At 38.6% G+C, this 25,378-nt stretch overlaps 2 protein-coding genes across 2 annotated transcripts; both read right to left on the bottom strand.

The window, feature by feature from the left end:
• Window positions 1-357: 357 nt before the first annotated feature.
• Window positions 358-17,756, bottom strand: SMPDL3A (sphingomyelin phosphodiesterase acid like 3A). The gene is made up of 8 exons (XM_025865111.1): window positions 17,499-17,756; window positions 11,993-12,206; window positions 10,706-10,850; window positions 5,936-6,032; window positions 5,011-5,180; window positions 4,370-4,550; window positions 2,670-2,794; window positions 358-992 (listed from the first exon to the last, which is right to left on the bottom strand). Exons 1-8 carry the CDS (start codon window positions 17,608-17,610, stop codon window positions 675-677), a joined length of 1,362 nt encoding a protein of 453 aa, XP_025720896.1. The 5' UTR covers window positions 17,611-17,756; the 3' UTR covers window positions 358-674.
• A 3,535-nt stretch (window positions 17,757-21,291) lies between these two features.
• FABP7 (fatty acid binding protein 7) lies at window positions 21,292-25,161 on the bottom strand. The gene is made up of 4 exons (XM_025865119.2): window positions 25,031-25,161; window positions 24,418-24,590; window positions 23,694-23,795; window positions 21,292-21,657 (listed from the first exon to the last, which is right to left on the bottom strand). Exons 1-4 carry the CDS (start codon window positions 25,101-25,103, stop codon window positions 21,607-21,609), a joined length of 399 nt encoding a protein of 132 aa, XP_025720904.1. The 5' UTR covers window positions 25,104-25,161; the 3' UTR covers window positions 21,292-21,606.
• Window positions 25,162-25,378: the final 217 nt, after the last annotated feature.

Genomic DNA, 25,378 nt, shown 5'->3' with positions numbered 1-25,378 from the left:
AACAGTTTGAACCTCAGTTTACACATAAGTTTTTAAGAGTGAATTAAAAGAAAATTTTCCTATTAAAAATAATTCATCATGGAAAAAATAAAACAAGATGAAATCAGAGAGGGAGACAAAACATAAAGAGACTCTTAATCATCGGAAACAAGCTGAGGGTTGCTGGAGGGGAGGGAGTGGGGGGATGGAGTAAATGGGTGATGGACATTAAGGAGGGCATGTGATGTAATGAGCACTGGGTGTCATGTAAGACTGATGAAACAGTGACCTCTACCTCTGAAACCAATAATACGTTATATGTTAATTGCATTTAAATAAAAATAAATATATTAAAAAAATAAAAATAATTCATCATACTTGAGGAGAAATCATTTGCTTTATTGCATAAATGACAATTTCAAGAATGTACAAGAGTTTACATTAGATCTATAAACTGGAAGATAGGATAGTCACATCCAGACATCATTCTAGAAATGCGCAGTTCAAATATATTCGATATAATAAAGACTTAGAATGTTACAAATATCTACATTTGAGGATTATAAAAAAGAAAGAAAAGATAGGAATGCTGCTTGCCCACTCAGTAACTCACAAAGATTTATGTAACAATTCCCACAAACTAATCTCAGAAACAGAACAGTGTTACATTTTCTATGAACACAAACCTTGAAATACTAGGGATGGAACTTTATATAATGTTGTTTGAGGCAATCTACATAGGAACTATGATCAAGACTCAAAATTGCACAAATTTGATAGGTCTTACACTTCCCATCACAAATTACACTGCTGTCGTAACTCACAAAGAAGTAATTGTAGTATTTTGTAAACTGCTCACTGCCTAGGACTGCAAATTGTTTAGCTAATCCGTACAAACTTTTTGGCTGCAAATCTTCAATGCTGTAGGTCTGAGTTAGCACATATTCCAGCTTCCAATTGGATTCTCCCTTTAGATTTGCATCTGTCAGGTTCAAATAATACTGCAACATATCCTATAACAAAAACAAAGCTGGGTTCATTCTTTGGCATATAAAGTACTGCACAGCAAGAAGAGTCCTTATTAGGATTTGTGTGACATTCTTCATTTAAAGTTGTAGTCATTTAAAAACAGCGAGAATTGGTTTTGTTAAAAAAAAAAAAGAGTCCCAATAGAAAAATCTATATTGCTTTTTTCTATGGGAAATAATGAAGGAACATAACAGAAAATAATCTCAACGTTACAGAGAGATGTACAAAATAAAAAGCTTTTGATTCACACACCTCAAAAGTAACCACTGCTAATCAAATCACTGCATATAAATCAGTGGTGTGCTGAGGCCCCTTGTATCAGCTTGTATCAGCTCGCAGAGCCGACAATCCAATTTTCAGCAGTCTTGCAAGGTAACTGACATCACTTTGGCAGCTTAAAATTGGCCGTGATGGGAGTTCTGCATCATGGAAATCGGCACTATAAATTAAAGTGGGTCTTTTTTCCCCAATGAACAACTTGTTAAACATTTATCAGCACTCCAGTGTATGTGTGTTGTTCTAGACTTTATGTACAAAACAAATATAAATATTTAGAATATATATACCTATTTACTATCTTTTTGACTTTTTCAAAAAATGAAGTTATACAATGCACTGTTTTGCACTATTAAAAATAATTCAGTGCTATATCACGGCATCTTTTCATGTCAGTATGTGTGTCTGTATATACACACACATGTATATGTACATGTATACACATATATAATATATATAATATATATGTATATATACGCGTATGTGTATCTGATGTTCAGATCCAAAAATAGGAAACTAATAGTTGTAAAAATAATTCAGTCAATTGTTTCATTTAATCTAATGTTTACAAATTAAATCAGACTTTCCCTGCGCTTCTTCCTTCATAAAAACATGTTCTACAGAATAAGAGAGCTACTTCCTATTAAATTTATCTAGAAAAAAATGCATTTACATCAATAGAGCTTTAATTGAAAATTTCTCTTCAAATTATATTAATTAAAAGGGGCAGTACTCATAAGCAAAACACCCAGCCTTTCGAGGCTAAATTGATCTAAAACATAGTCGTGTGTAAGCTCCAGAGAACGTGTGTCTCAAAAATAAATGTCCAGCTCAATTTATTTTCTTTACAAAAAAAAAATTTGCCAACATGTATTAAGTGCTTACTATAAGCCAAGCATTTTTCTAAGTGTTTTACATATATCTGTTCACATAATCCTGACAGCAACTCTGTGAGGTCAGTAATGCTTAGTTTAATCCTCCTTTTACAGACGAATAGCCTGGGGACAAGGAAGTTAGGTAAAACAACTCTTGAAAGAGTAGGGCTTTAGAGTCTGCAATGATCTGCACAACTATGTTTTAGGGAAGAGTAATTAGTAACAAATAGGGCTTAGTGAAAAGCTTCAGTATGTATACAAATCCACAAATCAGGCCCTGCCCAATGTGCTAAACCAACGTGAAGTCCTTAAAAGGACAGAAACAACCTCCCAAAAGCTGACCTCCTATACCCCTACTTAGCAAATGCTGATAAGCCAAATATAAAAAAGAAGAAAGACATCATGAGATTTCAATGTAGAAACAACTTACATAGTTAAGCTGAAAACATTCAACTAAACTAATGAAAACTGTACAAAGACATGAATAATTCTAAAATTGTGCCAACTTACCAGTAATTTATAATCATGAGGATCATACTGAAATAGCCTGACGCCGGGATTGTTGGTCTGTTTTTGCAAAACACTCTTCACTGGGGTAACAGCAGGAGCCACAAACAAAGAATTTATTGGACTTCCTGGATAAAACATATGTACATAAACATATTTTTTTAAATTGAGTTTAATTTTATTAAAAATGTGAACAAATTCAAGATTAAGAGATTAACAGACATAACAGCCAAATGACATATGATCCTTGATGAATTCTGACTTGAAACAACTATAAAGAGACACTTTTGAGAAAATAGAGGAATCTTTATTACGATTTGGTATTAGATGATACCAAAGAATTTTTGTTGATCTTGTTAGGTAAGTCAATCATATTAAGATTTTGTAAGTTAGGGGCGCCTGGGTAGCTCAGTTGGTTAAGCGTCTGCCTTCGGCTCAGGTCATGATTCCGGGGTCCTGGGATCGAGCCCCATATCAGGCTCCCTGCTCAGTGGGAAGCCTGCTTCTCCCTCTCCCACTCCCCCTGCTTGTGTTCCCTCTCTCTCTGTGTCTCTCTCTGTCGAACAAATAAAATCTTTAAAAAAAAAAAGAAAGATTATGTAAGCTAGTCATATATTTTAGCAATGCACACAGAAGCACGTAGGGCTAAAATAGATCTAATGTTTGAGACTCACTTTCAAATACTTGAGGAAAAGAAAAAAGAATAAAAAAATGAATAGATAAAGCAAATGTGGCAAAAGCTTGATAGGTGTTAAATATAAGTGATGGTACATGGGGGGTTGTTTTATTATCCTCTGCTTTTGGGCATATTTGAAAATTTTCATAATAACAAAATCCAAGTTATTACAAGTACACACATACAAAAATACAAAACTAGTTTGTTCTATGCATCTAACTAGAACAATATGCCAATAATGACACATAAGTGTCATCTGATTAGTGTCACCATGTTTTTATACATAGCTACTATAGGACTAAATTTCTGAGTTAAAAAAAGCTATCAAATGCTGGAAAATGGTCATTTTTTTACCAAGCCTATTCATTGTAGATGAAAGAGGTAATGCATTTTGAAAACATTCCCCAATTGCTGAAAAAAATACATAGTTTTTTCCCTAGCTGACTACTCTAAAATCAGAACTCTTATTTTGTTAACTCCCAATTTCCTGTCCTTGTGAGGAGGTCATCTTTAAAAATAGGTAATCATTGTTTGATGCTCGAGCTTCTTCTATGTTTTTTTCCTCTAATTCTGAGTAAATGACAATGTTGATTTGCATTTAAAATTAAGTGCTTGATATATTTTAAACCAATGGTAAATTGTGCTTTGCTAATCAAATTCTGAGAAGTAAAACGAATCATATCACAAGAAATTTGAGTCTAGGAGGTAAATAACGAACAGCAGTATTTCTCTAAACGTGAGGATCTGAACGAAAAGTGGAGTGAGCTAAGGGTTTCAGAGTGTTTTTTTGTTGACAGCTATCAAATGATGGTGGCCCCATGGAACAAACAGGGAGAAACCCAACTGCAGGCCTAAATATGAATTAGACACTTGACTTACAAGCAAAGAAGATAATTCAGAAAAATCTGGGGCTGGCAAGTTGATTTAGTGAAACTTTTAATTTGCTGGCTCAATAAAAATTACCGGATATCTACTGCTCTGCTCTAGCATCTTGGACTGGCAAGATGCAAACAAAATATCGTATTACCTTTTTTATCAGAAAGAACCATCATGCTATCTCTGTGAGTGTGTCCATAAAATTGTCCTTCAATGACACTGCTGTATTTTCTGAAAATATCTATCAATTTCTCATTATGGAATTCCCTCATTGCTGTGGTGCTGCTGGAATAGGGCAGATACCCCACCGGAATATGTGCTATGATGTACACCTGGAAAAAGAAACACAAGGAAAACTGATGAGAATCTTTTTGCACACTTACCACAATCAAATGACAGTTAGATACCCGAGATTGAAAGTATATTAATTAAAATTTAGAAAGCTAATATCCCACCTCTCTTATGCCCCCAAAAAGATAAAATTCTAAAACTATTAATATCACTATATTTGCATTTGACTCATTTAAACTACACTGTTGATGATATTTGGTAACTGTGACCTCGGTCACAATTTTTTTTTTAATAAAAAAACAGATATCAGTCAATCCTCAAAGCATTAAAAGCAATGCAAAATCAAACAAACACAACAGAGTTAATTAAACCATAAGGTATTTCGTGTGAAAACATCTTCAAATTTTAATACTTTTATTAATACCTGACCCCACTCGAGTTAATAAATGCACACATTTCGCCCCTGTTTATGCCCTGATAGATTTGGTCTCTGGGATCTACCTTCTCCTTATTTTGCTGAGAGGTGTTCAGTGTATTCTCGAGCCATTCAAACTGATTTGCTGGGTCAGTCTCATTCAGAGTCATGATATTTGGGCCGTAGTACAAGTTTGTGTTTAGACTGATGATCCTAAGGTTCAGATTAGGTGATACTTTCTGTGAATAAAAGCCCCCTACAAAAAGAAATTTAAGACACACTCTAGAAAAACACACGTAGAGATTCACAGTGACTATGAAAGTAAATTCTTAATTATGGCTCACAAGCCAGTCAGGAAGGTTATACTTATTTCTCATTATTTAGTTTGTAGGCTGTTCTTAAATAAGAATCAGGTTTAACACTTACTGGAAACCTACTGTGTGCCAGGTCCAGCGGCAGCCTTCCCACATACCGAGCTAATCACAACAGTTGTGTCCAATATTCAGATGAAACATGAATTGTTTGGGCACTAGGCCATGAGGTATCGAATTTTAGAAAAGAAATATTAGTGCATCAACTTCTACCTCTGCATGTTTGGGGAGTTAAGATGAGAGATAGAATGAAATATAAAATGCAAAGAATGGGAACACAGTTGGACCTTGCCAGAGACTGCCGTGGAAGAGACATCAGATAAACCAGAGCTGCTACAGTTTCCAGGGGGCTGAGGCTTAAAGGTAAAACGCCCCTCACACCCGTGAGCCGGTGATGACAATACCCAAGGAGCTGCTGCAGTAGTACTTTTAGAGCTAGCCCCTGACCTTGGACCTGCTCCCTTTGCCCTGTGTCCGCTCACCACCCCTACTTCTCCTCAGCTTTCAAAGATGACTTATGGCCTCCAGAAAAACTGGGCACATGCAGAATGAATACACCCAAGCAAACATTAAAGATCTTGGTCTAAACAACATGAATAAAAATAGAGACAAATTAAGGATGAATAAATCTTTCACTTACCTTTCCGTAAAGTACGAATAGCTTCTTCATCTAACCAGGGTTTCCAGAGATCTGCTACTGCGTTGTATAACTTGCTGGTGACTACAGGCAGTTGATCCTGGCCACAAACAATATAACCCACCATTGAAACTTTAAAGACACGTGGATTAACTAATTTAAACATTACTTGAGCACATACTACTATGTTAGACATCTGGAGATGCAAGGATGAATCCTAGATAGACGTAACCTTCAAGGAATTTATAACTCAAGGAGACAAAAAAAAAATATATAATCAATCACCTATAAGACAATGTGCAAGGTGATACCACAAAGGTTCTAGGAGGATAGAGGCATGAATAATTGAGTCTGGCCCACAGCATCAGGGGGAAAGTGAAGAGAAAATACAAACCAGGCCTTGAATAATGATTTCATCAAGTTGACAAGAAAGGGCATCAAAGCAAAGACAATGACCCAGACGCCTACATGCACAGTGTAATTTATTTATTTTTTTAAAGATTTTTATTTATTTATTGAGAGAGAGAGAGAATGGTAGAGAGAGAGCACGAGAGGGAGGAATGTCAGAGGGAGAAGCAGACTCCCTGCTGAGCAGGGAGCCTGATGCGGGACTCGATCCAGGGACTCCAGGATCATGACATGAGCCAAAGGCAGTTGCTTAACCAACTGAGCCACCCAGGCGCCCTGCACAGTGTAATTTATAGAGAAAAGCACTTTTGCTGGGTGGCCAGGATATAGGATGGATGTGGGAGTGAGCTCATTAAACAGACACAGAGGCTGGTTTGAGTCTGAACATGCACACTGGTATAGCATGCTGAGGGAATGGTTTTAGAACTAAACAATGTCCTCTGAAATGCTCACCCCAGTATAAAACTTCTGAACTTCTTGAATGAAAATTTACAAGCATATGATTTTGATTAGAAGACGTCTCTTTATATCAACAGGTTTTGATTTTTTTTTTGAAGACTTTATTTATTTATTTGACAGACAGAGAGACACAGCGAGATAGGGAACACAAGCAGGGGGAGTGGGAGAGGGAGAAGCAGGCTCACTGCTGAGCAGGGAGCCTGATGAGGAGCTCGATCCCAGGACCCTGGGATCATGACCTGAGCCAAAGGCAGACGCTTAAAGACTGAGCCACTCAGGCGCCCCACAGGTTTTGATTTTTTAAACAATATGTGTATAAAACATATTTATTATCATAAAGTATTTTTTATCATCCTATTTTATCATATTATAAAGAATCTTTATGGTGACATAAGCTTTAAGGAAGGAAAAATACCCCAAACTTTAAGAAAATACATACTGAATAAAAATGCACAAATCATGTGTGAAATTTGGTAATTATTCCTATTTTTCATTTTAAAAAATTGTATTAATAAACTGAAGCCATTTTCTTCACTCTCCTTATATTCTTCTGTATATTGGTAATATGGACCTATCTCTTAAAGGAGTTTTCCTGTCAGCATTAGTTAAAATGCTTAGTTATTTTTCAAGATGACACCCAAGTTACATTCATTCCTAATACATATCTCTAATACATGATGAAAATATAAGTACATTCAGGGAATGTAATAACCAAATGACTTGTTCTAACTAGAACTAACTATCCTAAGTATATTTTCAGTTTATGTAAGATATCAGAATCATCTGTCTGAAAATCATACAGTGACTTATAAATCAATCCGGATTCTGATTAAAAATTGGTTGTCATCAACATCAAAAACTTAAAAGTGTTAGCCATGCCAACATACTGTTATGGTCATGTGCAATCTTAAAATTACACAAAATTACTCTAGACTCTTCTCTCAACTTTAGATACGAGAAATATGAGCACCAGAGAAGTTAGATGATTCATCCAGCGACAGCTGATCAATTCCAGAGCTCAGTCTAAATCCCAGGTCTTTCCACCATCACTCCTATGTCTAATTATCTAGTGTCCCATGCCATTATCTCAATCCTCTTTGGCTGTGACATGAGCACTGCCAAGAAATGAGGTATAATGAGAAGTGATTCACCCATAAGTTTGTTGGCACCAGTCTTGTAGGAGTGAATGAGGACCCTGGCCCAGACTGCTTCCTTGGGTGGCAACTGGAAGGAATCCCTGGGCTGCCCATGCTAATATCTACTTCTGATGTAATGGGTGGGAATGTGCATCTGTATATGTATGCTTAAGTAACTAGGTTTATGTGCATGTTTATGAGATTAAAATGAAGAATTAATAGTTAACAAATTTGCTCAATTTATTACTAACATATTTGTTACTAACATTCACCAGAATTCGACCTTGGCTATCCGTCTGTCAGAGAATTTGTTGTGGGGCTTTCATGTTACATTTGACATTTCTGAAACTGGGGTGGAAGGGTGGAAGTAGAATAATAGAAGATTTTCAGATATAAAGTCATAAGCTAGAAAGAGAAAAAAATTAACTCTTTAAGGTATACAGGCTGCCCAATATACCCTAGCTATACATATAATAGGATGTATTTTAGAATTTAGATATCATCTATATCTTTGAATTATTATAAGATTTGACTTCACAAAAAGAAGACAGAAATAAAAGTAAAATGAAACAAATCCCCAAAGGAGTTAGGAAAAATGTATCCCATGTCACTGTTTATTGCTGTAATAACTGCCACTTTCTACTTACTGAGGGCTTAGTATGTGCCAGGCAAGAAGCCATGGCCTTTTCATGTAATATCACTAATTCTCACAAAAACTTTCCAGCATAGCTATTTATTGCTCCTATTTATAAATGAGTGACTTATGTGTCAAGGACAGTAAGTGAATTATCCAAGTTAGTCAAGCTGTTAGGAGTAGAGCAGGATGGGGTTTTACATTCTAGTGAATACAACTCTAAACCCCATGTGTTCTCCACAACGCCATTCTGCCTGTCACCTAAAGCATATAAAAACAATGTGTGTGGGGCGCCTGGGTGGCTCAGTCAGTTAGGCGGCTGACTCTTGTTTTCGGCTCAGGCCACGATCTCAGGGTCCTGTGATTGAGCCCCTCGTCGGGCTCCATGCTCAGTGGGGAGTCTGCTTCAAGATTCTTTCTCTCCCTTTGTCCCTTTCCCCTCTCACTCTCTCTCTCTCAAATAAATAAAAAATCTTTAAAAAACAAAACAAAACACCAACATGGGTAACCTTTGGCTTCTAGAGATTGTTTATCCCCAAGCCTTTGCTCTGTGTGGTCTACCATCTTAGCAGTAACAAAGTTGACCACCGGCTTACAAGATGACTTGGCAAAGACTAACATATTGTTCATTTCAAGCCTGGAGGCCAGTGCCAAGAAATTACTTGAAACTTAAGCTCATCCTAGAGTATAACTTTTCAAAATCATTCTACTTCGGTGATCAAACCCCTCATGAAGCATTCTTTTGACATGAGATAGAAAAGATATTCTAAGCAAGGAGATAAATCTAGACAAAGAGAGGTAGGAAAGTAAATACCATGTTCAGGAATACTGAACATGTGAATCTGGCAAGAACAAGGGATATATGAAAAAATGTTAGTCTAATTGAACACCAAAGATCCAGGATGTGAGCTCTACAACTAAGCAATTGTGAGCACGTGAACAAACAATGTGACATTTCTGGGCCTCAGTTTTCCCATCTATAAAATGAAGAGTTGATCTAGACCAAGGATCAGCAAATTTTTTCCTATAAAGGGCCAAATAATAAGTATTTTAAGCTTATGGGCCATATAGTCTCTGTGGCCACAAATCTACTCTGCTGTTCTAGCGCAAAATCAGAAATTAGCCACAAGCAATACAGAAAGAAGAGTCACGGCTGTGTTCTGATAAAACTTTATTAACAAAAACAAGTGGCATGCCCAATTTGGACCACAGATCACAGTTTGTCAAGCCCTGAACTAAAAATAGATCTCTGAGATCTCTTGAATCTGTATAAGTCTAAGATTCTACATTACTCTAACAGGACCCTGTAGGCAGGGCCCAGCATCCAACTGTTATGTATAGGCTGTTTAACAAATGGCCACTCTAATAGGTTGAGACCTGGACTTATCAGCCATTAAATATTCTGAACACAATCTCTGTCTTGAATCACATCTTAATTAGATAAACTAGATTTGAATAGGAACCTCCCTTTTTGGTTCTTATGATAGTTTGCTATGTTTTGGGTTGGGTTTTTTTTTAATATTTTTTATTTATCTATTTGAGAGAAACAGAGATAGCGAGAGACAGCATGAGCAGGGAGGAGAGGGAGATGCAGGCTCCCCGCTAAGCAGGGAGCCTGATGCGGGGCTTGATCCGGGGACCTGAGCCGAAGGCAGACACTTAACCAAATGAACCACCCAGCCGTCCCTATGTTTTTGTTTTTAATCACAATCTAGCATAGATCAGAGTGTGGAGAACTGTGTATGTCTGATAGAAATTCTGCAAGATGTTAACATTTGTCAATATTAAACTTCCTTGCTAACCTTATCATGGAAATGTGAATGGATAACAAAATGATTCAAAAGAATGTAGAAATTGAGGAAGAATATGAAGGAAAACAAGAACCAATAATCCATAAACTAGGCAATTTGCTTCCATAACTCACTAAGAACATGACTTTTTTTATGGATTATTAAGAGTCACTTTAAAGTCTCCAAAGCACTTGTCTTACCTTCTTCAATAGTTATTAAGAGCACACTCCCCTACCGCCATGAGCCCTGCTCCCACGCCCTACCATCAGCTAGTTATTGTCATAGTTTTGACAGTTCTGATGGGAAAAATCCTTTAAACGCTTTTGGAAGTTAAAATCAAATTTACCTGTGGCCAATAGTCATGATTACCCAGTGCAGGGAAAACTTGGAGATTTGGAAAGACACTCCGGATGGTCGTTGTCATATTAGCAATTACATCTATGACTTTGTCTGTTGAGAGTTCATGCACTGGAACATGAGGTGGGCTATCCCTGAAAAAGAGACAGAATCATAGAGAACAAAATCAATTTCTAAACTTTTTTTTTTAAGATTTATTTGTTTATTTTAGAGAGAGAGTACAGGCAGGGGGAGGGGCAGAGGAGAGGGTGCAAGCAGGGGGAGGGGTAGAGGGACGGGGAGAAAGAATCCTCAAGCAGACTCCCTGCCGAGTGTGGAGCCTGGAGTGGGGATTGATCCCAGGACCCTGAGATCATGACCTGATCTGAAATCAAGAGTCAGCAGCTTAACCGACTGAGTCACCCAGGCTCCCAGAGAACAAAATCAATTTCTATAACAAGTCACTAGATTTATGCATGATGTCTTGTTACCCTGAGGGTAAACTGTACACTTCCACAACAAAACAACAGATGATTTTTAAGAGTTGATAAACTACTCTTCATTAACCTTTCTCCCATAGAGAGTCCTATTTTTAAAAAATTGCATAATACAAATACAAGCCTATTACACCACTTGACAGAAGATTTATGAGAAGCAAATATTTTAGCAACTAAAAGCACAGATTCCAGAGCTAAAATGCCCAGCTTTGCCATGTACTAGCTATGTGCCCTTGAGCAAGTTACTTAGATGCTCAGCCTTCATCTCTTCATCTGTAAAATGGGAATAATAATAATATCAATTGCAAAGATTACATGAGTTATAATGTATAAATTAAATAGCACCATGGTCATTAGAGCCGGCACAGGAAATCTAGACCTCATCAGTCTGTCATGACAGATAGAATTAATTATATCACCAGGAGATGATATTTACAAAATTGCTATCACAGGTTAACTCCCATTGTAGCCTTTTATTTTTGATTATCTAATCAAGACCTATTATCACATTAATAAACACCTCAAAACACTGATGTAAGTGTTCTGTTTGTGGAGTCATCTCTTAGCTAACATCGACATTTTTCTAGAGCCTGTATTCTAAAAAAAATAAAAATTCAGAGACTTCTAAAATCTTCCTTATCTATAATAATCTAATGATTAATTTGATATAGTATTTTTAAAACCCAAATGATTCTTAACCTAAAACCTAATTAATCTTCATAGGAATTCAGCATTCTAATGAAGCTTAGGACACCATAGATAAATATTGAGTAACTAACGGTATTTATATAGTCACTTACCCTGTCCATATCATGAAAGATGCTTCTTGTCCTGAATTTTTAATAAAATCAAATGCTGACAAAATAAGGTGATATGGGGAATCACACAGAACATCTCCAAAAGGGCCAGGATTGGAGGCATTGGCGCCTTTAGATGAAGCACACACTTTTGTGTGGTCATCTGTGATGTGGTAAGTAGGGTCTAAGTGCAAGTCAGTCACATGCCAAAACTGTCCTGTTGATTAGAAAAGAAATGGTGTTAAATCTACTTCCCTTTAGCAATTCCTATAAAAATATTTACAGTAAAACTAGAGATAGTCTTCCCTGTGATGGAGGAAAGCCTTAATGATTAAAATGTTCATTTGCCCTGGAGGTAAATACAATACTTCTCTGTCAGAAGATGAGGATTCTGAAGATAGTAAGAAGAATTTACTAAAATTTACTACTTACATGTGTCAGAACTCATGAGCTCAGGGATGGCATGACTACCCAACAAAGATTACATAACAAATGTTAAGTTGCATAATGAAATATAGGGAGATATCCTTCTGGGAGGTCACTAAAAATATATATTGTGTCTTAGTATGTTTCCTTCCTTGTAGAATTTAAGGTTTTAGAGTTTATTTATGTTCGTCTTGTGGAAAAATTGACATAGAAACATGATGTGGTCTGTTAGAGTTTCACAGTGAATAGATTGCAGAACCAGGAACTAAATCTCACTCCTACTTTCTTGAAAATCCTTGCCTCTCAACATTAATGGAAAAAGAATATAAATTTTTAATACTAGCTTTAAGCCAAAAGTAGGGATTGCCAGAAGTTCTTAAAAGGTACTAAATACAGGAAAATCTCCTAGTGTACACTTGTATCAAATGTTACTAATATTAAGGAAAGCATTTGTTAAAGAGGATGAAAGCTCAGGAAGAAACCGAGAACTCATTTGAGAACATGGGAAAGATTCTTTAATTGAAGGAAATACAAATATAAATAATCATAGTAGTACCTCTCTTTATTAAACATTTGTGCCGGGCATTATAATAAGGAAACTAAATATACTATGTCATTTCATTCTCAAAACTTGAAGTAGGAATCACTGTTCTCATTTTAGAGTTGAAAAAAGAATGCTGGGTCAATTAGGAAATTTGCTCAGGTACACACAGCTAATAATGGCAGAGTCAAAATCTGAACCCCATTTTGAAAGGTCCTCCAGTTTGCTTATACCTAATTTACATATATCATCTATGATTTTGCTGCCTTATTTGCAATTAATAAATTATTTTAATATTGAGGCTTTTTCACACTTTGAATTTGGAGTTCACTCTGATGATGTCTAATTTATATCAGAAATACATCGGAAGTGACATAGCAGCTAATCCTACACCAGAAACGTGGAGCAAACAAGTAGAAGGCAAACTTGTATCTGTCTGTACAAAGGTGACAAAGGCTGAGTATGGATGTGAGCAAACACCTGAAAAGAACCCAAAGCTGGGATAATAGAGCAAAAAACTGAAAACTGTTAACTTGTTAAGGTGAAAAAAAGTATGTTATAATTGGGTTGTTTTTTCTCCGCAACATTGTTATAATTATATAACTTATTTAAGTTGACAGCTAAGAAGTAGTAGACAGAAGATCCAGGAGAAAGTAGACATAAAGCAGGCTTTAGGATCAGTTATTTGGTATTCCGTCCCCATTTGAAAACATTTGCCAAGAGAGATTTATTTTATTCTTTTTTTTTTTTAAAGATTTTATTTATTTTTATTTATTTGAGAGAGAGAGAATGAGAGACAGAGAGCACGAGAGGGAAGAGGGTCAGAGGGAGAAGCAGACTCCCTGCCGAGCAGGAAGCCCGATGTGGGACTCGATCCCGGGACTCCAGGATCATGACCTGAGCCGAAGGCAGTCACTTAACCAACTGAGCCACCCAGGGGCCCTTATTTTATTCTTTAATGCAGAAAAATACTCCAACTTTTATTTTTAGCTTAGACATACTTTAGCCAGAGCACAAAGTAGGATTGGCAAGCAGCTCAGAATCATCCTGGAGGCTGTCCTTCTTGGCGTATAAATATATATTACCTCTTATTTTTATGCAAACTTTTTTTAATTATGTGTATAATGTTAAGATACAATAAACTGCAAACAGAACAATATAGTGTTGTGATTAAGAGTGGGGACTCCAGAGTGAAACTACCATGACTTTCAATCCTGAGTGACACAGTTGGTTGAGCTATCAACTCTTGGTTTCGGCTCAGGTCATGATCTCAGGGTCATGGATCTAGACCCGCGTGGGGCTCCACGCTCAGCACAAAGTCCACTTAAGACTCTCTTCCTCTCCCTCTGCCCTTCCCCACCCTGCTCTTTCTCTCTCTCTCAAATAAATAATCTTTAAAAATCAATCAATCCATCCAAGCTTCACTTACTAATCTAATGTTGTGATCTTGGCTTGTTTTATCTGCAAAATGGGAATATCACTGCCTCCTGTATGAGAGTTAAGTGATTTAGTAGAACAAAGCTCTTCGGAGATACCTGGCATCTAGTAAACTCAACGTTAGTTATACTGTTATTATTTTGACCCCAAGCTTGAATTGAAGATTGAACCTCCTCATCTCTAAGTAAGAGTCAGAATTTATCAAGTACTTACTATAAGTTTCGTACTGTTTTTTTATGCTTTACATGCATTAACTCATCATTATTTTCAATTTACAGATAAGGAATTGCAGCACACAGAGATTAATTCAAATCACATGTGTCATATACAACAGAGTCGAGCTGGGGATTCAGGAAATCTAACACCAGATTCCATGCTGCTCTTAACCACTGAACTGCTGGCCTCGCTGTGTGTGCTCATCTTCAAATGTCCTTCCGTCCCACTTGCCTCATGTAAAATAGATGACAACACCTGCATGAGATACCGTGATGATTAAGGAACATGAGATAATATTAAAATTTTATAAACCCAAACTGGAAACACATTAAGAACACATCTCTAGTACCTAGATTTATGTATCTTCAGTATCTGGAAGATGTCTGACCTATAGTGGGCCCTCAATAAACATTCTTTAATTAGGCATAGGCAGATTTCAGGATTTCCTCAAGATCACACGGTGACTCAGTAATGAAAGCTGAACCAGAACCAGTCTCTCCAGACTTCCAGTAGAGTGCTCTTTCCACTACCTTGCATTGCCAGATCCAGATAAGTGAGGGGGTAATTACTGAGGTGCACTGAAGGAAGTCTTTAAATAGAAGCCAAGAGGAGCTCAGCCAGGTTCTTAGCCTGGGATTTATGAATAATGAACCTCTGGAGGCCTCACCTTCCACCTCTAGTGAAATTATAGATAAAGTGCGGGGTGTGTGTGTGTGTGTGTGTGTGTCTGTGTGTCTGTGTGTCTAAGGCCACAAACCTGGCCTGTGGCAGAGCCCACACTCTGCTACAGATTCTCTGGTTTGCAGTCCCAAGTTCTTTTCACTACACAATGATTTCTCTCTTGCTCTGCAGATAATATTCAACAAGATTTCCACAAATGTATATGCATATGCATGTGTGTGTTGTCAACATAGCTAGATAAATGCTCAACACTATACCAAAAAAACCCCTTATAATTTATCTAAAAACATAATAATTTATCCTAAAGAATGTCGTAAACCATAATTCAGATGTTTAGACACATTATTGTTTCAAATAGGTATTTTTGTTTGTTTGCTTATAATGTCAGTTCCTACCAAATACTCCCGCAGGCCCTGACCTACTAATTCTTTTTTTTTTTTAAGATTTTATTTATTTATTTGAGAGAGAGCACACACAAGCAGGGGGAGTGGCAGGCAGAGGGAGAGGGAGAAGCAAGCTCCCCACAGAGCAGGGAGCCTGATGCGGAACTTGATCCCAGGGCCCTGGGAGCACGAACTGAGCCACAGGCAGATGCTGAACCAACTGAGCCACCCAGGCGCCCTTAACTCTAAAGAGTTGTAGACAAACACAGCCACATAAGGTCTCCCTGGGTTGTTGTCCTTTGTCCCCTGGGACTTGACAGGACTGGGAATTTACACACACACACACACACACACACACACACACACACACACACACCAAGGAAGCAGAAGCCAGTCAAGGTGGGTTATTGTAAAGGAAGCAATTTGGGATGGGGTCAGGAAGAAAGAGAAGGTCACATCAAGTGGAAAACATATAAAATAATATATCCAGTGAAACTGCTGAGTCGACACGTCAGCAGGTCTTTAAACACCAGTTACTGCATCCTTACCCCCTCCCTAAGTGACTCAGCCTTATAGCTTCCCTATCAAAATGGGGAAGTGTAAGTGAAGATACCCTACACATCAGAAAGCTGTTGTTGAGGCATTCTGCAATCAGATCCTTAAAGCTGAACAGCAAATTTGCCATTGGGTGGTCCCATGCAAGCTGGGACATTTTATCTCAAAATCCGAAACAGTCCCATAATTAAAGAAAACAACACTAGCTTTAATAAAAGCAGAAACCAGCATGCATAAGTATTTCGGGACAATTTCTTGTTATGACTGACAGTTGGGAAACCAGATTCACAGTTCTTGCTTTCAACTGCCTGACAGCTGAGTCATGAAAACTTGGCTCTCAGACAAAGAGGAGGGATTTTTTTTCAGAGCATTTCCGAAGTTGTGTGAGAGAGCAAGAGCGTCAGAGAAGAGGGGAGGTTTCAGCACCAAGCACTGTGCTCGCTGAGGCGGGGGGGGGGGGGGGGTACATTGATCTTTGAAACTGAAGGCTCAAAAGGCATTCAAAAATCTTAAAACTCATTAAACAGGTTGTTGGGCCCCCATTCTCAGAGTTTCGTACTCCATAGGTCTGGGGTGGGTTGGAAACTTGCCTTTCTAACAAATTTAGTTGATGCTGATGCTGATGCTGCTGGTGCCGTACCACATTTTGAGAACCACTACTGCAACAGCTACTGAATTAAAGTGTTAAGAATGAATAAAATTGGTCCCACCCACAGAGAACCCCGTGGCATCCAGGTCCCACAAGTTCTAAGATAAACTAAGAGGTGGGCAGCGTCGAGACTGTGATGGTCCTCTGCTGGAGGAGTGGGAAGAAAAGGCCACCACACCCCGGCGAGCAGGACAGAAGACACCCCGAGTCCCACCGAAATGTACACCCCTGTGGGGAAGAGAAAACGCCGCCCCTCCCCTACGCTCTGGGCAGATCAAGCCCTCTGGGAAGGCGGGACATCCAGCTACTCTCTTCAGTTTTCCCTGGGACAAGCAGAGATCTTCCTTCCTCCGGGGACAATCACCGGAGGAATCTGGTCTCCGCAGCCCCCTGCAACGCCCTCCACTGGCAAGGATACTTCCCCAGCCCGACCTCCCGCCCGTCGCTAGGCGCTCTGGTCCCGCAGTCGCCCTCCTTCTCCCAGCGCCCCGCGCGTCTGGGGCTCCACTCCCCTGAGCCCCGGCGGGGGCGCACTTCTGCCCCCAAGCACTTCTGACTGCACGGGCGCTTTAACCCGGCGCTCTCTGGCAGGTCCCGGCGTGGAAAGGTTTGCGGACTCACCCATGGCCGGAGCGGGACCCGGGCTGCCACCCGGCGCCAGGGGCAGCCCGAACCCGGGACGGCCATGCCAGGCGACCAACAGGCAGCAGACGAGCGCACCCAGCAGCGCCATCGCGGGTCAAGGTCACGAGTCGGGGAGCCTGGGGCTGTCTGGCCCGGGGTTGGAGAGAAGGCAGAAGGCTGAGGGTGTAGACGCCCAGCGGTCACGTGTAAGGGCAGATTCCAAAACGAGTGGGTTCGTTTGACCTTCTGCAACTGTCTAGCGATTACCTGCCCTTTTATGTCTTAGCGTCAGTGACTGGCCTAGGAAGGAATGTGCTTGGGCAAACCCCAAGCAGATCATCTTTCCTAAACGCCACTGGCACCAAACGGATGGGGCTCCTCTGCGGAACACACGCAGAGAACCTTGAAGTATCGTAATTTGGAGTAGGTCATCAGAAGTTTTGGATAGCACAGTGGATCTCAAAGGGCGGTCCCTAGACTAACAGCATCGGGACCACCTGGGAATTTTAGTTAGAAATGAAAATTCCCGGGTCCCATCCCGGATCAATGACATCGGAAACTCAGGAGGGAGGGTAGGAGTAGTTCAGTAATTTGTGTTTTTAATAGCCCTCCAGGTGATGCTAAAGTGATGGTGATGTTTGAGAATTCTGCTCAGAGACACTAGGTTTTAGTTTTTTGGTTGTTTGGGGGTTTTGTTTGCTCAACTGAGTTAGAACAATGTCTCAGAACTGTGCTTTAAGTGGTCCAGAGATACATGAAAAGCATAGAGCCAGTTGATTTTACTCTTCTAAGGAATTTTTGGAGATGCTCAGTCTGACAATGGAACCAAGATCCCCAAACTGCTTTGGGTTCTGTGTTCCTTCTTTTATCATTTATGATATAAGGATGCTGATCTCTTTAAGATAAAAAACATATAGCTTAAATTTGTAGGGCATGGAATTCCTTTGGAGAAGAAAATATCCCGCAGAATGACTAACCTCATAAAAGAGGTTGTTAAATGTATTTGTTTCTCATCAGAGGAAACCTTATATTGTGTCCTGTGTAATGGGAAAGTGCCACATGAAAGGGCCTTTGAAATGGGAATTGAGGTGCCTCCATCTAGTTTCATGTATTGCCAGAGTGCTTAAGTCCTGCCTCAGTTTTAGGATAATTCAAAAGCCTTTCTAGAACCAAAATGCTTTCCAGCGGTGGACAGAACGGTCTTTGGAATTTCTCAGTCCACAACCTCAAAAGTCTGGAGGAAAATGGGCAGGGGAAAAAATGGTGAACAGATGAGAGAGTAACTGTAAGGACAGCAAAATAACTTGTGTGTTTCTAGCCCAAACATTTTCAAAGATAGGAAAAGGATTTTTTTTAAGTGTAAAAATAGCAATTTTCGGTCTTCTCCATCCCATCTCCCCAGTTTCCGTTAAGCTTTAGTGGAAGTGGATTGATTGTGAAACAATTCTTCAGTAAGTAAGCATAAAATACCACCTGCACATTTTGAAACCTAAGAAATGCTTGAAATCCTAAAAAGACAACGGGTAGAAACATCATTCTGCCTTCTACTCCCTCTGCTTTCTTTTGTTTTCCTTTATACCTAGTCTCTAAGAAGCACAAAGCTCAGTGCCTCAACATCTCTGCCTTTTCACCTTAGCTTTGAAAATGTATTGATAGGTCCCCATATTCCAGAAGGAGGAATGGTTTGTTGTGAAGGTATACATTTGGGTGAGAGAGAACACATGTGACCGAGTGGAAGCCACTGCTTACTCATCATCAGTGGTCCAAGTGTGGATTTCCCAAGACAGCCTTTACTCAAGTTTGCAGACCTTGGGATTTCACAAACGTTTTTCCAGGGCCTGTTGGTCAAATTGCCTGTGGGCTTGGTAATTTTCCCTTTTCTATTAACTGTGTTAAAAACAAAAACAAAAAGGACAAATCAGAAAAGTTAGTACACTGGCAGATTACTGTAAGAGCTGGAATACTGCTTGAAGAAAAACTGATTTGCAACTACCCTGTAAACATTTAGGAGGCAAAAACATTTGTTAATTACTTTCCCAGAAAAATATATTTGGTCCACCACTGCCACCCTTGATCTTTGTAATTGTAATTTTCATTTTGTTCTCATTTAGGCCACCCAAAACCTTTCCCATTCTTCACTCTGCGAGACAGTTGTTATGGAAATAAACGGCAGCAGGATGTTATTTGGCCTAATTATACTGAGCCAAAGCTGCCAAATCCCCATCCTGGGCCTTGTGTCTTTAAGAATAGAGAGGCTAGAATCCATGCTTCTACTGGAGCTTAGGCTGGAATCACCAAGAGAAATCAGTCCTCCAACAGAAGCAAAGATGAAGGGTGTCTGAACAATTTGGAGCAAACACTGTCTCGATGTTCTGTGTCATGCTTTTAAACACAAAGTTATGGGGTGCCTGGGTGGCTCAGTTGGTTTAGCAGCAGGCGCTTCATCTCAGGGTTGTGAGTTCAAGTCCTGCATTGGGCTCCACTCTGGACTTGGATCCTACTAAAAAAAATGGGGGGTGGGGGGATAGAGCCTGTGGTTTTAGGAATTTTCATCTTAGCCAGTCTTATCTTGGCATTTGGTAATAAGTGTATTCAAATGTTAAATCCTATAGCTACACTTTAGTTTTTTCTACTCTTCATTATAGTAATTAAAGTGATCCAATAGTCAGATAATAGTATCATTATGGTGAATTTTGTAAGTTGAAGTAAGTTTCCTCATGCTTATATCTGTAAGTTAATTGGGCCTTGAATTAATTTATAGAAATTTACTGAAATCGGATGGCTGATTAAATGAATATTGCATATTTTTCCTGAAAAAATATTTACCCTATTTTCCTACCAGAGGCTAACAGAGAAAAGATTTCCTAAGGAGTGATCAGGGAAACTAAAACTCTTGCTTTTTTTTTTTTTCTCAGAAGAGATGTTAAATGAAATGTCAATTTTTGAGAAGAAATGAAGGGGAAAATCACAAGGTTTACAGTTCTCAGTATTATTCATTAATCATGAGAATGTGGACATGTAAAGCTAATATTCAATTTCCTCTTCAGTAAACTAAAAATAATAGTATCTGCCTTACCTGTTTCACATTGTTGGTTTGGGGAATTGGCTAAAAAAGTATTTTACAAACATAAAATACAAAATAACATTTGTTTGTTTCTACTTACAAAGGCAAATCCTAGCCAGTTACAAATAGATATTTACTCTCCCTTGGTCAACTCAGTTCGGACAACTCCAACCCCACCCCCACCCCCACTCCCCAAAAGAAGGGAATTTGAATGCCTTAATGCACATTCTATGCATACTCCATTTTAGCACTCTTATTGACTTAGTTGAGCTCAATGTACTTGTCTGGAGACACATCTTTATAATCCAGGATAAAATTCACTTTCTTTTCCTATATACCTTTCAAAAAGAAGCAAGTTACATGACATTTTGATTATGTGATATTTTGACTATATTTACCTTTAAATATAAATAAGACATTTTCGTGTATATCATTTTGCTTCAACAAACTACCTGTTTCTAATAGCAGCACAACCCACCATCACAAGGCTCCTTTGGGTTCTGGCCAAATGAATTTAATTGTCAAAAATTCTCTATGGCAGTCTCAACCAAAACTGTGGCATTTCCACTTTTCCCCAGGCTTCTGCTTGTTTCTTTTTAATTCATATTTTAAACAAAGTGCTAACTTTTCCAGCTTTACCTTATACAATAAGAAAGGCTATTTTGTCTAAAACCTCCTAATGTCTAATTCCCCGCTAGATTGCTGATATTAAAAACAACGACAAAATTTCTCATGGATGTAAGATTTTTATTCCAATTTGATTTGCATTCCAATGGAAATTATAAAATGTATTCACTTTATTTTAAAAATGTGGCTTAAAATTTTTAACGTGAATTATAAAACATGATAAATCTGCAGATCAAAATTGGGCTAGTTGCAGTAAAAAGTTTTTAAAACAAGTTTTTAAAGCACCGTTTTCTACCTCCACATCAGAGATAACCTTTAATTAGTGATCACCCATGCTGTAAGAGCAGGATAACACTGAGACTTGAGTAAACAGAAAAATTGTAGAGATTTTCCAACCCCAGATCAGGAACCTTTCTATGCCTTCTCATAGTGGCGAACGGCAACCACATCACCAAAAGTAAGAGTCTGAAAGATGCAAAAAATAATCAAATCTTTTTACACAAGAATATCAGTAGCTGAAATTTCTAAAGATTCTCCTATATATAATTTATGTGTTATGCAAAAGAATAATGTCATTTACAAACATTAAATGCTGCATCAGCTCTTCACTTCTTAAAATAAAAAGAAAAGAAACTTTTTTATTTATGGAGTGAATAACACGTATACACAGTTCATGTCTCTAAAAGGAAAATGAACTGAAACACCGAGATTAACTATGTAGATTCAGGTCAAAAGAATTCCTTTTGCCTTAAATTATCAGGGTAATTGGAGCAAAATAGCTATCTGCTTTGAAAGTGAATCTGTTTTCATAACAGATAAATTTTGAAGAATTTTTAGAAAATCCAAATAATTTGGACAAATGGTATTTGGAATGACTGGTTTCAAAGTCACCAGGAAAAAGTAAAGTTACAAATGTTCTCATTGCTTTGGTCGTCATACTTTAGCCGACGTGGACCTAGGTGGCTAGGTGGGTATGATATGGAACATGGGCTTTTATGTCAAATTGGAAGAATTGTTCTAAAACCTCTACAAAACCTAGGGAGGTTTTTAATGTTCATTATTTTCATGTGTTGACATGACTTTCAAGAACATAGCATGCTTTCATCATCCATTGTTTTAATCTTTTTTGAAATCAGTCTTTACTGATCAGCCATACATGCCAAAGCTGAGCTATCCACTGTCCTGTATCCAGGGGAAAAAATGGAGATAAAAGCATAAAGGAGAATCTCAGATTGGATCTTTTATAAATCAGTCCTTTTCTTCGATGATCAGTGCAGAAATAAGTGGGCAAATATTCGTTCACGTAAAAGGAAAACTGATCCTCTGTTCTCCATCCCATTTCCACCCATGAAAAGAAGTATGAATAATGTAACCCCTGTGTCTTAATCTAGAACAGCCCTGATAGCAGCAGTTATGGAGAAGAGAAAAAAAACAACAATTTCCTTAAATCACAAAAACGAGAAACCCCTTTCATCCACTTAGAAGGAATATGTACAGCAATACCCAACCCCCCAAAAAACCCCAAATGATATATTTACTATTTTAATGTTATCAAAATACCATTACTCAGTTCACAAAATAGTGCCTGGATGTTAGATTAAGGCATTACATTTTCCCCAGTTTATGATGTTACTCCATTATTAGAGAAGTTTTATTTTATTTTATATCTTACAGGTTTTTACATGACTACCAGTATTGAACAGGCATGTTTACAAGGCACCTTATGCCTCAAAAGAAAGACTGGAAGGAAGTAACCCCAAAATGGTTCCCTCTAAAGAAATACTACACTTTTCTGTTACATCCTAAATTATCTGCCTTGAACATATGGAATTTTATAAACTAAAATATAAAATGCTTAAAGATCTCTTATTTATTACAGTAGCTGTAATTTCTCTGATATTCAGGAAACTTGAGATTTTTATAGTAATATCACTCCTTTTATATATTTCCATGAATATTTTTTTAAAGATTTTATTTGTTTGTTTGTTTGTTTAGAGAGCGAGAAAGAGAGAGAGCGTGAGGGGGGGGAGGGGGTGGGGGAGGAGCAGAGGGAGAGGGAGAGAATCTCCAGCAGACTCCGCACTGAGCACAGAGCCCTACATGAGGCTTGATCTCACGACCCTGAGATTATGTCCTGAGTCGTAACCAAAAGTCAGATGCTTAACAGACTGAGCCACACAGATGTCCCCATGAATATTTTTTATATTTAGATTTCATTTGAGGTTTAGACATTCATGGTAATCCTACACATTCTTTTGGCACAGTTGTAGCTAAATCAGTGGCAACTTTTTAAAAATACGCTACCTAGAATTTTTCTTCTTTTGTATAATTAAAGAGGCAGAGCTGAGGATACAGTTAGCTAGGACATTTGTACTTCCTCTGTTTTATGCATGGTCAAAGAACCTTTGTTATCAACGAAGGGAGGGAGGGAGAAGGAGCTGGAGAACAGGAGTGAGCTGTGCCAAGCTAGAAGGAACCAAGGGACAATTGCCATTACTTACCATAGCCATTTTGCCATCCTTAATTTCTCTTACAAAATTCGTTTCTTTGCCATCCCATTTCTGTACATGAACAAGTTTGTCCCCATCCAGGCTAACAACAGACTGAGACCGACAACAAAATGCAGAACATAGCAAAAGGTTCAGATTAGATTCTCATATAAAAATCAAGTGAAGTGGTTTTTGAAGGAACTACATAATTGAATAAATGGTGGGCAACTAATTATCATATTAGTACCATACCCTCTGTTGCTTCTAGAGTCATTATAGAAGCTAATAATTCATAATTTGATTGAAATGTGTACTTCTAAAGGCAAAAACTTCATCTATCAGAAATGAAAATCCTGAACAAGTACTCTCAGACCAGTCACTCTACTCTTTTAAACAAAGCTTTAAGATGAGGCAAACTATTTAGTCAAACTGAGGCAATCAGAGAGATTAAGCAAAATGCAGTCTTTATTTTAAATGAACACTGTTACTTTTTGAAATACAGATATGAAAAGAAAAGTGCAGAGTAAGAAATAGACGAGATTTGGGCTATAGTCAGCACCCACTGTTCAGAACATCACATGTGTGCACTAGAATGCGAAATTAATCCTCATGTCCTCTTTGAATTGAAATACAGAGAACATTCTCTACTTCTCATCATCTAAAAAAGAGAACCATGCGGACTCTCTCTTTTATTGCCTGCTCCCCACCCCCTTCCCGCGAAGGCGCGGCTCCTTACCTTACAGTTTCTGTCGTCTGCAGTGGTTTCGTCAAACTCTTCTCCCAGATGGAAACGAATCTCTGTGTTCTTAAATGTGCTTTGAGTCCTGATCACCACTTTGTCCCCATCCTGACTGATGATCACTGTTGGTTTAGTCACGTTTCCCACCTGCCTAGTGGCAAAGCCCACACCTAAAGAAAAGCCATACAGTTAGCTACAACTTCCCAAATAAGTCACATGACGAGAATCTGCTTTACTATTCTGGAATCCAGGCCCTCAGGTGTAAGTTTCATCAGCCCCCTAATCAGCCAACACAACTACTGAGCTATAATCACATATGGATGCTTAATTGGATGCACAAATGGTAAGTGGATGCTGAAGAGAAAACAAAAAGGCACAGAAGCTTCCCATCCTCCACAGACTACCAAATGCCCCGTTATTTAGCCCCAGGCAAGAAAGCAGACACATGCCACATTAAAAATCCCTTCTGTGGGAAATGCCTAGCCTAGCATTCGAGTACGACAATAAGGTCTGTCTTTGTCACTCGCCAATCTCATGGGTGAAGAAAGGAATGGGCGTACTTCGGAAGCTGCAGGTTAAAAGGAGAGCAGCACATCTTATTTTTACCTACCTAGAGCCTTCATGTACTCGTCGAAGTTCTGGCTGTCCGTCAGCTTCCAGGTAGCACAGAAAGCCTCCACCATCCTTGCCCTTTCTGTCAGCTTTGAAAACAGGTAAGAGACAAGAGGGAGGATCTCTGGATCTTACTGCCACTGCAACTCAGAAGACCGCTTTGCACCTCACTGCAGCTCCTGCCTTCTTATTTGGAAAAGAGGCAGGCAGAAAGCCAAGGATTTGAATTGCAAACGCACCCTCCCAGTGTCCCCCTTTCCAGGAGGCTGTTGCTGGGGGAGGGGGGGAGGGGGAGCTCAAGTGAGGTTCCAATCTGCTTTGTGATTGGCTTAGGCCACTGGGTTAG

Source organism: Callorhinus ursinus, unplaced genomic scaffold (genome assembly GCF_003265705.2).
Source record: "Callorhinus ursinus isolate GAN/ISIS: 27379988/994484 unplaced genomic scaffold, GSC_fseal_2.0 scaffold6, whole genome shotgun sequence".
Classification (NCBI taxonomy): Eukaryota; Metazoa; Chordata; class Mammalia; order Carnivora; family Otariidae; genus Callorhinus; species Callorhinus ursinus.
This window is presented reverse-complemented; position numbering and strand designations above follow the sequence as displayed.

Coding starts and splice junctions, on each gene's coding strand:
- SMPDL3A (XM_025865111.1), bottom strand. CDS start 17,610: ATGGCGCTGCTGGGTGCGCTCGTCTGCTGCCTGTTGGTCGCCTGGCAT. Junction 12,207..17,498: donor GGGTCCCGCTCCGGCCATGG/GTGAGTCCGCAA, acceptor TCTAATCAACAG/GACAGTTTTGGCATGTGACT. Junction 10,851..11,992: donor TCTTTCATGATATGGACAGG/GTAAGTGACTAT, acceptor TCTCTTTTTCAG/GGATAGCCCACCTCATGTTC.
- FABP7 (XM_025865119.2), bottom strand. CDS start 25,103: ATGGTGGAGGCTTTCTGTGCTACCTGGAAGCTGACGGACAGCCAGAAC. Junction 24,591..25,030: donor CGAGTACATGAAGGCTCTAG/GTAGGTAAAAAT, acceptor GCTTTTCTTTAG/GTGTGGGCTTTGCCACTAGG. Junction 21,658..23,693: donor AGGATGGCAAAATGGCTATG/GTAAGTAATGGC, acceptor TGCATCTTTCAG/ACTCTTACTTTTGGTGATGT.